Here is a 14,776-nt window from a genome sequence, read left to right as displayed (position 1 = left end):
GATTGGAAGCAGGGATGACCCTGGCCCCTATGGGGGTATATTACTGCCCATCCCTCCCCAGCTCTGGGGCCACCAGTCAGCCTGATTGGAAGCAGGCCTGACCCTGGCCCCACAGGGGTATAGTTCTGCCCATTGCCCCAGCTCTGGGGCCACCAGTCAGCCTGATTGGAAGCAGAGGTGACCCCGGCCCCTATGGGGGTATATTACTACCCATCCCCCCCCTAGCTCTGGGGCCACCTGATTGGAAGCAGGGGTGACCCCCCCATGGGGGTGTAGTGATTGATTCTCTCCTTGTTGTCTACATGTTAACCTCCAGATCTATCGATATTTCCCTGGGTTTGACTGGTTCTTCCTTGATCCCATCACAAGCAGTGGAATTCAGTTTGCAAATGATGAAAAGTGAGTACTGTGGGAGAGAATTTAGAAGAACCCGAAGAACCCTCAGAATAAGCGTCTTGAGTCATGTTAACCAAGGAGGGTGGGATTCTGGACATGTAAGGGTCTTTTCTAAGCAACACATCTCTATAAAGGTAGAGGAAGGGAAGAAGGAAGGTGGAAAGACTGTAGAGTTAATGAAATAGGGAAACACCATATCTTTTGGTCCATAGAACTGTTTTACTTGAAAATTATTTGTCAAAACCAGAACTCTTGAACAAGTGTTAAAGCAGCAATAGTAACTGTTGTTCAAAAAATGACTTTGCCTTAGCCATTTGATTTGTGTTTGGTTATGGAAAGATGTTCTGAAGGTTAATACTAAAAATATTTCTATTAGGTGAACCAGAAGTTACATATTCTATTTAAGGACTCTTTCTTTGAACAACGTTCAAGTTCAATTAACATTATCTTTGTGATATCTTTATTTCATGGACTTTAATTTATTCTAAAAAAATTTTTTATCTGAATATTCAGTTAGCATTTAAAAATCTACATTTTTAAAAGAAGAATTACCTGAATAAACTGGATTTTCTCTAAAAATGACGACAGTGAGAAAGTCACCCTGTGGCTGCCCCCCAGCTGAGCCAGTGTGAGTGTTGGGGGGCTGGCCGTCCCTCACCCCCTGGAAGTCAGGAGCCCCTGCATGGTGGGAAGGTCTGTTCCCAAATACTTGCCACGGTGCCAGCATGTGAGCTAGGCCTCGAGAGTTGGAGAAGTGAAGGACCAGCTTGGTGGGTGGAAGTTATGAAAAGATGTCAAATGTCAAACTGTCCTGTACACCAGCAAGCACTTCACCCTGGGAGTAGAATGTGGTGAGTGGGTGATCTGTGTGCCACTAGCAGCAGTGCAGCCTGCCAGATGGCTGGGCGCACACCCAGGCCTAGTCCTGCCAGGTGCCAGGCTTGCCCTGGGGCTGCCCACGCGAAGCCTCAGTTCAGCATGAGGTCGCCAGAAGCAGGCGTGTGCTGCGTCCACCAGCTCCCCATGCGGCCTCGGTGAGGGGCAGCTAGGAGCGTCCAGGGCCCATCAGTCCTGCAGCCTGTCCTTCGGTTGGCGGTTTGCTGAGGGGTTTGGATTCAGTGACCATCTTGAGAATGTTCATTTATTTGAAACATTCAGGAATTAAATGTCATATACACAGAAGAGAAATTAGAGGGTGGCTCTTTTGCCAGCTGATGTCCAGTAATGTTCATTTGCAGTAAGTTTCCTGGCCCACCTATTACTCAGTTTGTAAATATCGTTTTGTAACTTTTTAAGAATAGTGTACTGGCAAAGTTTTTTTGTTTTGTTTTTAAATTTCCAGGTAATATTCAGGGACCTGATTTGGTGAATGAAGTGAGCTCTAGATTTGATTGAAACTTGTCACCTAAAACAGATACTGATGGAAACATCTAAGAAATCAGCTGCTGGCTTTGTATTAAAAGCGCCTGGCAGTTTGAGCCGCTCCACGCTGCAGTGCAGGGCTCCCTCACTGGTCCCTGCTGCTGGCAGCCTGGGAGCCCGGGAGGCCCAGCCTGTCCTGGCCATCCAGTGCCTTTCTCCCTCCGCCTCCTGCAGTGTGAAGCACATCTCCTGCTCCCTGCTCATCCTGCACGCCGAGGACGACCCGGTCGTGCCCTTCCAGCTCGGCAGAAAGGTGGGCTTCGGGCAGACTCGTGTTCAGGCCAGGCAGGTGTGGAAGAGGGTCCCGCTGCGGGCCGGGCCCCTTGTGAGGGAGAAGGCAGCGGAGGTTGGCGGTTCACAGGTCTCACGCGTTCTCTTGACTCTCGGCTGACGTCTGAGCACATCCTCTCACTGTGGGGCCTCTGCATCTGCTTTTGCCGCATCTGCCTTTGCTCTCAGATCTGTAGGTGGGAGTAGGGTGGGAGGGAGCACCCTCTGACTGTGGCGGTGGTGAGGGGCAGGGGCAGGCTAAAGGGCAGGGGGCCCAGGCCACCTCCGAACAGGTCTGGGCCTAGGACCTGGCCATCCTGGGCTGGAAGGAGGGGGCTGCCGTGCCACAGACCCCAAGCCAGCTTGTAGATGGACCTTGACCTAGGCATACGGCCCACCCAGCCCTGGGACAGAGCCAACAGGCTGCCCTGGGCACTCAGGCCACGTGGCATCCCAGGGTAGGTGGCCTGAGGGTGCTGAGGGCCCCTGAGGAAGGCTGGTCTCGAGACAGGGTGAAGACAGAGAGGGTCTTGAGGGGTGGCCCGAGGATCCTGTGGCTGAGGCAGGTCACCCCAGGCCCCGGGCGCCAACCCTCCTCTTCCTCCCCCAGCTCTACAACATCGCCGCACCGTCACGCAGCTTCCGGGACTTTAAGGTTCAGTTCATCCCCTTCCACTCGGACCTTGGCTATAGGCACAAGTACATCTACAAGAGCCCCGAGCTCCCGCGGATCCTGAGGTGAGGCACTACCATCACCCACCATGCAGGATGGCATGCGGGAGCTGGGCAAGCCTCTGCGGCCGCAGCTGGGATAGCCGTGTCAGGCTGGTCAGGGGGGTCCAGTGTCAGCACATGTGGCCTGCCGGGCTGTGGCCCCGTGTGTGGTCGAGCAGTGAGGACGCCACGGCTACTGTCCTCAGGCCCCCGTCCCCTCCCACAGGCCCGTCAGGTCTCTGCCCCTGCACGGGGTGTATATGGTAGGGGTGATGCAGGTCTGGGCCAGCTCCCCCAAAGCCTGTTGGTCCCCAGCTGCCTCAGGGAGGGAGGCCATGCCCCTGGCTGCACTGCGCTGGCCAGACTCCTGGGCCGGCACGTGGGCTGCAGCCCGGCCACCTGTTACAAGCCTGGGAACGAGGGTGCCCGGGTGGCAGAGGGAAGGGTTTGGATGGACCAGACACTCCCTGCCTCCCACTCGGAGGTGCAGGCCGCCGCCACATCCCAACCGCAGGGCCTCTGCTGAGCCCCGGCTGCTGGAATCAGCCCTCGGAGAAATGTGTGCTGGGGAACTCCACTTGGTATGTGAGGCCCTCAAAGTCCCAGAGGCAGAGCTCTGTGTTTTTGACGTTTCTTGGCGCATGGAATGTGTGTTGCTGAGGGGATGGTAGGAGCATGGCATTGCTCTGGGACCGTGGTTTTCCTTGTAAAAGGCACACATCACAAAACATGTGATCTGAGAACCCTCCAGCGCCAGGGTGCAGTGGCCTGCCCTCACTCCGTGTCGGGACTTGGCACTGCCCTTGGCGCCCTGCCCATTTGCCTCGCAGGGTGTTCGAGGCAGAGTGTGGTCCTCGGGGCTCCATTACAGCCTCCTGGGTGGGCTGCGGGACGACCGTGGGAGGTGGGGTCTCCGATCTGGCCTGGAGGGGTTTGGCTGACAGGTGTCCTCCTCTGCTCCAGGGAGTTCCTGGGGAAGTCGGAACCGGGACGCCAGCACTGAGTTGCTCGCCACTCGGGAGCATGAAGGCCTCTGCCCTCGTCCCCCTTTCCTCCTGCCAGCCCGGCCCCCCGGAGATGCGCCTGGAGAGGGAACACAGATTCCAGGGGAGGCCCTGGCAGACCTGAGGCACCGCCCTGGGTGGCGGGGAGCAGGGGGTCTCTGTGGACCACGTGGAGGCGGCATGTGGCCCTCTCCACCTCGTGCTGCCCCTCAACCCGAGGGCTTGTTGGGAAGACAGTGACAGAACTTTCTGGCCATCGGCTAGTCAATCCCATACCTCCTGAGCCAGGCACGGGGAGCCTGGGACAGGAGGTGAGGGGTCTTGGGACCACGCTGAGCTTTCTGGCACCACCCTTGAGAATGTGGGCGAACATGGGTTCTTTCTGTTTCCCCCAGATGGACGCTCATGGCTCCACCAGCCCCTCCTGCCCTGCCCGCCCTGCTTGCCTTCCTCGGTGTCCCTGCCTCCCTGGGCTGCCCCGCTGCTCCCCACCGGGGAGGGGCCGGCGATCTGCCTTCCTCTGATGTCCACCCACTTGTCTGCCTAACCAGACCTTAGACTGAGCATTTATTTAAGAATAAAATCGTGGTGGTGGTCTGTCTGTTTTCTCAGCGCTGCCTGTAGTGGTGTCCAGGCTGTGCCTACAGCCCCAGGCCACTCTCAGAACCCGACCGTGAGGAGGAGGTGGCTCCGTAAGGCCAAGGATTGTGGGCATTCTTCCTGCTCCTGCAGACACCGAGGTCCCGCGGGGAGGGGTGTTGTGTCGGAGGAGGCGTGTTCATGGGGAGGTTGTCTTCTCTGGTGGGGCAGATGGCATTTTCCTAAAACCAGGTCTTTGTGGGTAAGCCTTTCAACCTTACGGTTAACAAGCTCATTGAATGTTGCTGTGTCGATAGATGGGCGGTGGGGTTTCACTCAGAGACCTGGGACGAGCCCTGGTCACTCGTGGAAGGGCTCAGGCTGCTGGAGTCCAGGGACTCCCATTCTGTCCTGGGAGTGTCAGCTCGTTCACTCACTGGTCGTGGCATTCGGCCAAGCCCACCTCTCACGCACAACGCCAGTGCCCACTCACCGCCCCCCTCTCACCCCCAGAGAGAGATGGTGTGTGGCTTTCTAAGGGGGCTGCACGCCGTACAGTACAGGGCTGGTCTCAGGCGGAGGACTTTGGTTTACCCAACTCTCTCCTTGGGCTTCCCTGGTAGCTCAGTTGGTAAACAATCTGCCTGAAATGCAGGAGACCCTGGTTCAATTCCTGAGTTGGGAAGATCCACTGGAGAAGGGATAGGCTACCCACTCCAGTATTCTTGGGCTTCCCTTGTGGCTCAGCTGGTAGAGAATCTGCCTGCAATGCAGGAGACCTGGGTTCAATCCTGGTTGGGAAGATCCCCTGGAGAAGGGAAAGGCTACCCACTCCAGTATTCTGGCCTGGAGAATTCCATGGACTGTATAGTCCATGGGGTTGCAAAGAGTCAGACACGACTGAGTAACTTTCACCTTCTCCTAAAGGCAGGACTTCCTTCTCTAGACCCTTAGGCTCTGACACTTTGGAGTCAGTGCAGAAATTCCCCGGGGTGGGGAGGAGCTTATTTGCCTTCTCTTACTCACTGCCCTTGGTCTGTGAGCAGCTGTGAACTGGCTGGAGGCCCAGAAACAGGAGATTACACCCTCTTCAAAACACCTTAGAGCTGCCCATTGCAATTCTCAGCCACCTGGGCCTCAGCTTCACATCCCCTTGGCTTTCTGGGATGCCCATCCTGACCTGACAACTGCCTTCATGTAACTAAAGCACAAAGCCCGTGTGGCCAGCCCCCTGGGGCTTCTTGGGCTTTGTCACTGGGGCTCCTGGCAGCCCCGCAGCCCAGAGCCACGTCCCCTGCTCGTCCTGACCAGTGAGGCCGTCTGAGACCATCTACACTTCACCTGCTCTGCCTGGGCTCAAGTCTTCAGACCTGTTTTTCTTTATCTTTTGTCTGTGTAAGTTGCCTCAGATTTTATGGTGGGGGGTAGGTGGGGAGGATAAAGTAGGATATAAAGTAAAAATACAAGCTGTTAGTATTTTTTACAGGTGTCTGACAGCCTGAAGATAAAGCATAACAAGGTTGCTGAGCAAGTAGCTCCCGCCCTTGACACCTTTCAGGTAATTAGGTCTACATGTCTCTGCTTGGGGGTGTCTCCGCTTATTACCTCAGTCCAAGAAGCTCAGCTGAAACTGTGGAGTGGGACAGACCTTTTGTTGAGTCACAGAGTCAGTCTGGTGAGGAACAGCTCGAGATGCCCACCGTTGATCTGTGGTCACAGCCTATGGAAGCGAGTGTCCTGGGAGGTGCCCCAGACCTGAGACCAGGTGCCCCTCCCCCAACACTTGGGTTCTCTGGGTAACACTGAGCCCTGAGTTCACATCTCGCTGGGTTTTTTATTTAACTTGCAGCCATACAGTTTGGGGAGGGGAATGATTTGGTGCCCAGGAGTTCCACTTCCCAGGACCAGGAGTGGGTGGCAAAAGACAGGTGCACAAGAAGAGTACAATTCACACCCAAAACGCCAACACCCAGCTGGTGTTTTCCCAGTGCTGGGTTTGATGACTCAGGCTCCCAGGGCTCTGAGTCCCACAGCAGCTGGGTGAGAGAACGTCCTGTCCCCAGTCCCGGAGTGGTGGGCCATAGTGTATCCCGGCTGGGACATGCAGCGCCCTGGGTGCAGAGACACGCAGAGGCCAGAGCATCCGAGCACAAGCAGATTTAATCGCTTTCTTACACGAGGCAGTGACAGCGAAGGGCACGGTGACGGTCACGCTTGGCCTCAAGGGCGGGCAGCAATGGGTGCTTGGGGCGCGACCGCAGACCCCCCAGCTCTGGTGGGGTGAGAGCAGAGCCCCGAGCCACCCAGGTCCGGCATGTGAGGCTGTAGAGCCTCCGGAAGCTTCCACCCCGAGCTCCCACCTGCTCCCTGGCTTCGTCCTTCCCACCACTCAGCCGCCATCCCTGGTGCCAGCCTGCCGTCTGGGTAGAATGGAGGGTGGGCTCCCCTCTGGGCCCACCAGTCCTTTTCCAGACCAGGTTTTCCTGCTGCCTCTTGCCTGACAGGCACAGGGAGGGTGCAGGCCTCGCAGAGGGCTGGGCATGCAGCCTCACCCAGCTAGGTGGGGACCCCAAGTGAAACCCCAGCATTGCCTCCCCTGGCATAAACTTCAGAAGTACTACTTTCCGTTGCTAAAACAAGGAAAGACCTCAGCTAGTTTCATTTCCTTGTGAAAAATCTTCAAAAAAGCAAAATCAAACCAATTCTGCACCAGCCAGCCTGTCCTAACCGAAGCCCTTGGTGCTGGACACAGGCGTCCTCCCCAGTATCACCCTCGGTTCCCCTGGGGCCCTGCTATCTTCTCAATCTGGAAACCCCAGGTCGGGTGCCCACATGGCAGTTATGAGGACTCGGCTCGGCACACTGGACCCTGCCAGCATGGCCAGGAGGCAGAGCTGGGCTGGGAGAGACTGGATGGCCAGCCTGCATGCTGCAGAAACACACTTGCCCAAGCTTTGTCACGGCTACCTGATTGGACCCCAGAATGCAGAGGGTCAAAACTGAATACGAGCTCACACAGGTTTGTACGAGGCCGTGGGGAAGCTGAGTGGGCATCTTGGGGGGTGGGGTGGGGGGGGAGCCCTGTCAGTGCTTGGGACCTGCTCTCCGGCAGGCAATGAGGGGGCATCTCCACACCCCAGCCCCTCAAAGCCACCACCACGATTCCCCCAGCCCTCCTGGAAGCGGCACTGAAAGAAGCAGGGAACTAGGAAAATGCTTGGAAACAACGGGCAGAGTCAGCAAGGGGATGAAAGCTGGTCCCGAGACCGGGGCCTAGTCCCTGGGGAGGCTGGGCGGTGGGGTCTGCAGGGCAGGGGGCTCCGCACCCCAGATGTCGTGGGCGTACTCCGTGATGGTCCGGTCACTGGAGAACTTGCCCGAGCAGGCGATGTTCCTGATGACCTTCTTGGTCCACTCCTTGGGGTTCTGCAGAGGGAGGCAGACGCTTAGTGACCTTGGTCTGTTCCCAGATGTGCTTAGCCCTGGGCAGCCTGACAGAAGGCAGGCCCTCAAAGCTCAGAGCTCACTGGGAAGGGGGCCAACCCACCAGGAAGCTTCCAGGTGAGCAGACAGGGTCTGGAGCCCGAGGGCTCCTGCCAGGGCAGAGTGCACACGATGCACAGACACCCTGCCAGGAGGGGATTCACCCCCAGACTGCATCCAGCGCCAGGAGGGCGCTCCTAGAAGGGAAGCCAGGGTACCTCCTTAAGCCCGGGGTCACCTGGCCTCCCAGGCCCCCTCCTGTCCTGTCTCAGGAGGAGACTTCAGGAGCTGTTTCCTGAGTTGAGGGGGATGGTTAGATACAAGCCCCTCGGGCCGTGTCCAAGAACCTGCTTTAACAGATCTGGGCAGTGACTACCCAGCCACACCCCCATCGCCAGTGTCCCCTCCTGCGGCCATCCCTGGCCAGGTGCACGGACTATGACACCCCATCACCTCCCCGAGCTCAGGAGCTGAGTCTTCCCAAGAGGCCCCCCTGGCTGTGCCCGCTTTCTGCAGGTCACACAGAGGCGGGACCCGGGGCCAGAAGTGGAGAGCCAGCTCCAGCATGCCCGCTCTAGAGCTGCAGGCCCTCACTCTGCTCACTGGCAACGTGTCCACTGCCCTAGAAACCATTCACCTCCCTTTAAGCACAAAGGTCTTCACTGCCCACAAGCCCCGTCTCCTGCCTTGGGCCTCATGCCCTGCATCATCCCTGCCTTCCTCACTGCACGTAGGCGATCAGACCGTGGGCCAGGGCGTGGCAGCACCTCTGGGAGGCATCACCTCTGCCCCATCCACCGGCTCCGTGGCAGCGCCCAGGCTGCAGGGGCATGCGTGCTGGTGTGGACAGCAGCCTGGGCCCAAGGGTCCTAGGTAGCCCAGGCAGATACCCAGCTGAGGCGGTCCCTGAGCAAGAGAGGAAGAAGCCCAACCTGCTCTGGGCCACTAGGTCAGCTGCAAGCTCCCGGGAGTGGCCCGAGACAGCAGGACATGGTCCCACCCTGCAACTTCCCTGCCAGGGCCCAAGAACCTCACCCGGTACAGCTGGTCCACCCGGGCCTGGCACGCCACGTACGCTTCATAATCCGCAAACACCTTGAACCTGAAATGGGAGACAGGAAGCTGGGCTGGGCGGGTGGTGAAGGGGAGGTCAGGAAAAGGGCCCCCAGGTTTGGCTGGCTGCGTCTTTGTGCTCCACGGGAAGGGGTGGCCACAGTGGCTGCGCTCTGAGCAACACTGCTGTCCTGCAGACACTACTCTAGAAAAACCTTATTATAGCCCCATGCTGTTGAAAGAAACTGTGCCCGTGGATTCCAGGAACACAGATTAAGGTCCCCCTCCACCTCCAGGGGGGCCCAGAGGACGCAGGCTCCACCACCACCTGTTCTCAGGTCTCACGAGTTGACAACTGGTGATGCAGGATTTATGACACATAAACGTGTTTTGTTTACAACTGAATCGGGATCACAATTCACAGAACCCTGTCAAGTCCCTCCTGGATCCCAGAATCAGCAGGGCTGAGCACCCAGCCCCAGGCATGCGCGGAGTTATGATCGGGTCTGACAGAAGCCAGCAGACGATATTCATTGGAATATGACAAGACTAACCCACGGGAACTGAAACGAATGAATAAAGGTCGATTCTCGGCCTTCAGCAGACCCGCATTTTACCAGGGTGGAGCAGAGGCCTATGGTCAAGGTAGATGGAACTGTCGACCTGTGACAAGTGAGCAAGGCTGTGCCCAGAGAAGCATCACCCCGTGTCAGTGCTTGTCATAAAACACCAACCACGTGGAGACTTATAGCCTCACAAGTTCATTCTACCTGAACCACTCCTGGACTCCCAGCAGTAGTTAACACCCAGGCTCCCTGTACCCCAGGCACGTCACCTCCATCCACCCACAGAGGTGACATCACCTCCATCCACCCACAGAGGTGACATCACCTCCTGCTTGTCGTGCAATCCCATCACCAGGCTCCGAGGCTTGCCAAGCATGGTCAGAGGTCCCACAAGCCTGAGTGCCTGGATGTGGCCGAGCCTCTGGCCATGGGCTGAGGTGGAGGTGAGCCTCACCGAAGCCCAGGCTTTGCCCCAAATGATGTGTGGTCTTGGGCACCCTCTGTCTGACCCAGTGGTGGGGAGGGACGTAGGTCCTATCCCACCTGTCATGGTTCAGCAGCATGTTGACAACGTCCTTAAAGCAGTCGGGCTCTCGGGGGGAGAAGAAGCCGCCGTTGATCTGGTCCACAGCCTGCCGCAGCTCGGGCAAGCGGTCGTAGTACTCGTGGGCATTGTACCTGCAGGAGACCACGGACTCGTGAGCAGGTGGGGCCGGGGCCAGCCAGGTTGGGCTGGCCGCCGAGGGCACATCACCCCCAACTCCTCCACGTGGTACAGACAGGTGGTGGCTGAAATGGTGCTCCAGGAGGGGCTGCTCAAAGGTTCCCACAGAGCCTCCACCCCCAGTCTGTGCCAGGACTTTGCAGAAGAAAATAACACGTTAAGTCGGACTTGAGAGCCATCAGGGAATCTTGGGAGAGGGAGGCATGCGGCAGACACGGGACAGGGCCCAAAGTGGGCAGTGCTTGCGGGCTGACAAGGTTCCCACCATCTGGGTTCAGCCCCTGGTGCCTGTGGCCTCCCTGGGTCTCCTGAGGGATTTCAGGCAACTAGGCCAAGCTGGGACCCCCTCAAGGTATCCATGGGTGTGGGACACTTAGAGGAGATGGAGGCCTCGAGAGGGACCCACCCTTTCCGGTCTAGGGCCTCCACATCCTCCACCCGCAGGCCGAAGATGAAGAGGTTCTCGGCCCCGGCCTCCTCGGCCATCTCCACGTTGGCCCCATCCATGGTGCCGATGGTGAGGGCCCCGTTGAGCATGAACTTCATGTTGCCCGTGCCCGAGGCCTCGGTGCCCGCGGTGGAGATCTGCTGCGACAGGTCGGCGGCGGGAATGACTGCGGGGAGCGGGGCACGGGCAAGACCCGTCAGTCAGGAGGCACACGAGCAACGGCAACGGCAAGGAGACACCGTGCGCTGCGCCCCCACCCCACACAGCTCCCCTTCCCGACCCGCAGCCCGAGGCAGCGGGTCCACGTGGAGATGCCGAGAAGCCCTGCAGTGGCAGAGGCCCTCTGTTCTAGAACCTGCAAACCAGGGCCGTACCAAAACCAGGTGGGGTATTCTTTCCCTTGTATCCTGACATCACTGCTGTCTTAGTCCATCAACCCGTAGGCTCCTTAAATGACTTCGAAAGGAATTGACTCTCACAGAAGCAGAGGACCGGGGACAGTCTTCCCGTGGCCTCATACCCAGGAGCCCCTCTGTACAGACTGGGCATGGCAGCTGAGTCACAACCCCCCAGCAGCTGGGTGGCTTCTCTCACACTCGGGTTCCTGTGAGTGTCTTGCCATGGCGGCAGGAGCGTGGCTTCCATCCTGCCTGCCTCAGCGTCCCTACTCCTGCATCCTCAGCTGGTCCTCAGGGCTGATGGATGCTGCTTCCCCGACCCAACCAACGGGCACTCAGAGTCAACCAAGTCCAGAGTCCGGCCTTGTCTTCACGGTCAGGCCCAGGTGCCAGGATGGAGACACAGGCACAGGCCCTCGGGCAGAAGGGCATGAGCAGACGGGATGGTGGACACATGACCACAGCAAGTCCAAGAGCTGGGGAGCATGGGGCCTGTCCCCAAGGTCAGTTCTAGGAAGTGCAAGAGCTAGCCTGGGAGTTCCAGGCGGCAAAGGGCATGAGACGTGTGAGAAGCTCAGTGAAGCACGAACCACAACCCAACCCCGCAGCCACAGATGGTGCAGGGCAGTGGCGGGATCCCAGGGATGATGCTGATGACCTAGCCGCACTGTAGGGGGAGGGAGTGTGAGAGCCTGCCCTCCACTGGACGCCTGGAGAGCAGCGTACAGTCCCTGGACCAGAGGGGCTGCGACTCGGGCCACGATTCCAGGCTCAGGTTTCCTAGCACTTCCTGCCAGGTCTCCAGAAGCGGCTGCCTTAGAAAGGCCAGTCCAGCTCAGGAGAGCCCTGCTCTGAGGCACGTGTGGCCACAGGCCCTTCTCTGGGTAGCAACACATACCCAGGACTCCTACGGTGGAGGGGCCCCAGCTAGACACCCCCAGAGCAGATGCAGGCCAGAATGAACAGGTGGGGACAAGCAGAAGCATCCTTGGGGCAGGGGGAGAGCGGGGGGCACGGGCCACCAAGAGCGAGCCCAGGGGCAGGAAGACCAAGCTGAGGGGCAGAGGCATGAGGAGGGGAGGGCAGGAAGTACAGAGACCAGGGCCTTGGCTACCAGTCAGGGGCGCCTCTGGCTGGGGAATGTGGTGTCAGAGCCATTAATCTGCCTGGAGGCAAGACAGACCCTGACCAGCAAGGACCGCCCGTGGCATCCGGCAGGGCAGGCTCACCTTTCTCAGCCAAGGACACCCGGTAGTTTTCCAGGAAGATCACTTTGAGCCTGTCGCCCACAATCGGGTCATGGTTGACGATGTCGCCAATGGACGTGACCAGCTTGATGATCTTCTTAGCCATGTGGTAGCCGGGCGCTGCCTGCAACGGGGAAAGGGGCACACAGCACACACCCTGTGCTCGGGGCAGGGTCACTGTGGCCTGGTTTCGATGCGCCCAGCTGAGTGGCTCGGCTGCTGGGAGGGGGCCCCATGGGGGCTGAGGTCATGGCATCTGTGTGTCCTTCAACCTGACAGATGGGCCCACAAGGCGCGGCACCCCAGCCGCTCCCTTGGTGCCGACCAAGCACCTCTCATGACAGCCCCTTACCCACACGCACAGATCTGTCAGCCTCAAACTGGGGTTCCTGATTCTGGTTTGTTTTTCAGAAATGGAGAGAGGGAACAAGGATCCCTGAGGACTGACTACCAACCTCCAGGAAACACGGGGAACCCACGAAGGTTCTGGGAGATACCAGAGGGACATGGTCTGGGGGAGACACACAACCTGATTTCTGTAAAAAACTGCAGGGGAACAAAGGGGATGTGGAGGAAAACCTGTGGACGAGACGCAGCTGCCTGGCGCCATGTGAGAATCTCACCGGGTCCTGATTCAAACAAACGAGATTTCTAGTAAGACAGCCAGGCAAGTGGCCCTGGCTGGATGTTTAATGACGTGGAGGAATCTCGTCAAGTGTTGTGGATGTGATGGTGGTGTTGTGTGGTTTTGCAGGAAAACGTCACTGGGAAGACAACTAATGAAGCTCTTAGGGGTGAAATGTTACTGTTTGTAATCTACTTTGAGAAACTTCAGCAGAAGTCAGGCAACAGGTTTGTGGACATTCTTTGATTCTTTTTTCTCTGGATTTTCGTTTCTAAAACACATTTTAGAACTTTTCGACAGTCCCCATCTCTGAGAAATGCATATGGAAATACTGACAAATGAAACAGATGCTGTGCAGAATCTGTTTCAGGAACAGTAGGAGTCGGGGTGGGGGCGTGGCTGAGACAGAACACGGCGGGTGTGAGCTGCTGCTTGAGCTGGGGGAGCCCACAGGGTGCCTCCACCTGTGCAGCTGCTCAAGTCGGAAGAGAGAATAAGCCTGTGCCCGCTTGTGGCCCCCATGAAGCAGCCGTGCCCAGGCTCCTGGGAAAGGTGGCAGAGGGTGGGGACACGGGGCCTAGAGTCCAGAGACCTGTGGTGCGACCCGCCAACACCCCCTGGCAACACACTGGGACTCCATGATCACGTGTCCTAAAGTACATGCCACGGTAAATAAAACGCGTGAGGCCAGGCTGAGAGCAGGCACATCTCGCTGATGAAGCAGTCAGTGACTGGTGTCCACTCAGCACAAAGATGCAGGGGACATGTGGAACGCTGGCAGTCACACCGAGGAACGGTGCTTCCCCACTGGAGGCTGGCCCTGGGGACCCTACTGCCCTGGGCAGGCAGGGGCCCCATCCAGCTCCCTTCCTGTGGCCAAGCTGACGAGACACCTGAACGTCCTGGCCCAGAGGCACAGCTGGGGCCGGGACCTCCGGGCTTTGTGTGCAGGTCGGCGCCCAGCCACCTGCAGCATCCAGCCCAGATACAGGGACACTGCAGAAAAGCATGGTGGTCTGTATGTTCCCGCCCAACGCCAAGTAAGAGCATAGAGGCCGTCACCTCACCTTGCCCCCGATCATGACAGTCCTGGGCACAAAGGCCTGGGTCGGGTCCTTCTTTATTCCTGCAAGACAAACAGAAGACAGCCAAGTGAGACAACTGGAGCCAGATACGCCTGAGCCTTGTGCTTGCCACAGAGACGAGCATCCTCAGAAACCAGCCCAATGCAAGCGGTGCACCGCAGGAGCTTCTGTTTACAGAACTCTGCACTGTGTCCAGGTTGGTGCCAAAGGCTAACCAGAAGCAGATTCTTCCAGAAGGTTCACTGGAAAAGCTGCACCTTTGTGTCCAGAACAGCCTAGACAGGAGTTCCTTTGGGTCTGGTGACCAGGACTGAAGGCCCTTGCGTGTGATGGGCACTCGAAAATGGGTTGACCTTGGGACAGTGGTGATTAACCTGCACAGGGTGTCAGTGAGACCCCCGAGCCCCCTCCCTACTGGGACAGAGGGTGAGAAGCCCCCCAGAGCTTTCCTGCACAGGAACAGACAGCTCGCCTCCAGCCCCAGCAGAATGAGGTGTCCTTGCCAGGCCACTGGGTTTTCAGATTTCATCGGGGTGGTGGTGTCTACAGAGGTGCGGGGCTGCCCTGAACAGTATTCACCAGGATCGGGAATCGCCCAGGAGATTTACAGGAACTGCTAAGGGGCATGGCTGATCTTTAACATCTGACCTCAGGTTCCTGTAGTCCCTGAGTTTTGAACCTTCCTGCTTCCAGATAGTGGACAAAGTGACCTAGAGAACAAGAAAAAAAAAAAAAAAAAGCCCCAAATCCACAAGCTACATT

At 57.9% G+C, this 14,776-nt stretch overlaps 2 protein-coding genes across 2 annotated transcripts in view; one reads left to right on the top strand and one right to left on the bottom strand.

Annotated features, from left to right (window-relative positions):
- Nucleotides 1-4,417, top strand: part of ABHD12 (abhydrolase domain containing 12) — a 35,650-nt gene extending 31,233 nt beyond the window's left edge. Inside the window, exons 10-13 of the mRNA XM_010836358.1 lie at nt 317-399; nt 1,993-2,071; nt 2,699-2,826; nt 3,766-4,417. Coding sequence (XP_010834660.1) covers nt 317-399; nt 1,993-2,071; nt 2,699-2,826; nt 3,766-3,805 — 330 coding nt within the window. The 3' untranslated portion in view covers nt 3,806-4,417. The remainder of the gene's footprint in view (nt 1-316; nt 400-1,992; nt 2,072-2,698; nt 2,827-3,765) is intronic.
- Nucleotides 4,418-6,530: 2,113 nt separating this feature from the next.
- PYGB (phosphorylase, glycogen; brain) overlaps nt 6,531-14,776 on the bottom strand; it is a 37,529-nt gene continuing 29,283 nt past the window's right edge. Inside the window, exons 16-21 of the mRNA XM_010836611.1 lie at nt 13,997-14,055; nt 12,287-12,428; nt 10,618-10,825; nt 10,031-10,165; nt 8,904-8,970; nt 6,531-7,811 (exon numbers count right to left, since the gene is read on the bottom strand). Of these exons, the coding sequence (XP_010834913.1) occupies nt 7,659-7,811; nt 8,904-8,970; nt 10,031-10,165; nt 10,618-10,825; nt 12,287-12,428; nt 13,997-14,055 (764 nt within the window). The 3' untranslated portion in view covers nt 6,531-7,658. The remainder of the gene's footprint in view (nt 7,812-8,903; nt 8,971-10,030; nt 10,166-10,617; nt 10,826-12,286; nt 12,429-13,996; nt 14,056-14,776) is intronic.

Source organism: Bison bison, unplaced genomic scaffold (genome assembly GCF_000754665.1).
Source record: "Bison bison bison isolate TAMUID 2011002044 unplaced genomic scaffold, Bison_UMD1.0 scf7180017864063, whole genome shotgun sequence".
NCBI lineage: Eukaryota > Metazoa > Chordata > Mammalia > Artiodactyla > Bovidae > Bison > Bison bison.
Note: the sequence above shows the minus strand (reverse complement) of the source record. Positions and strands in the feature narration are given on the sequence as shown.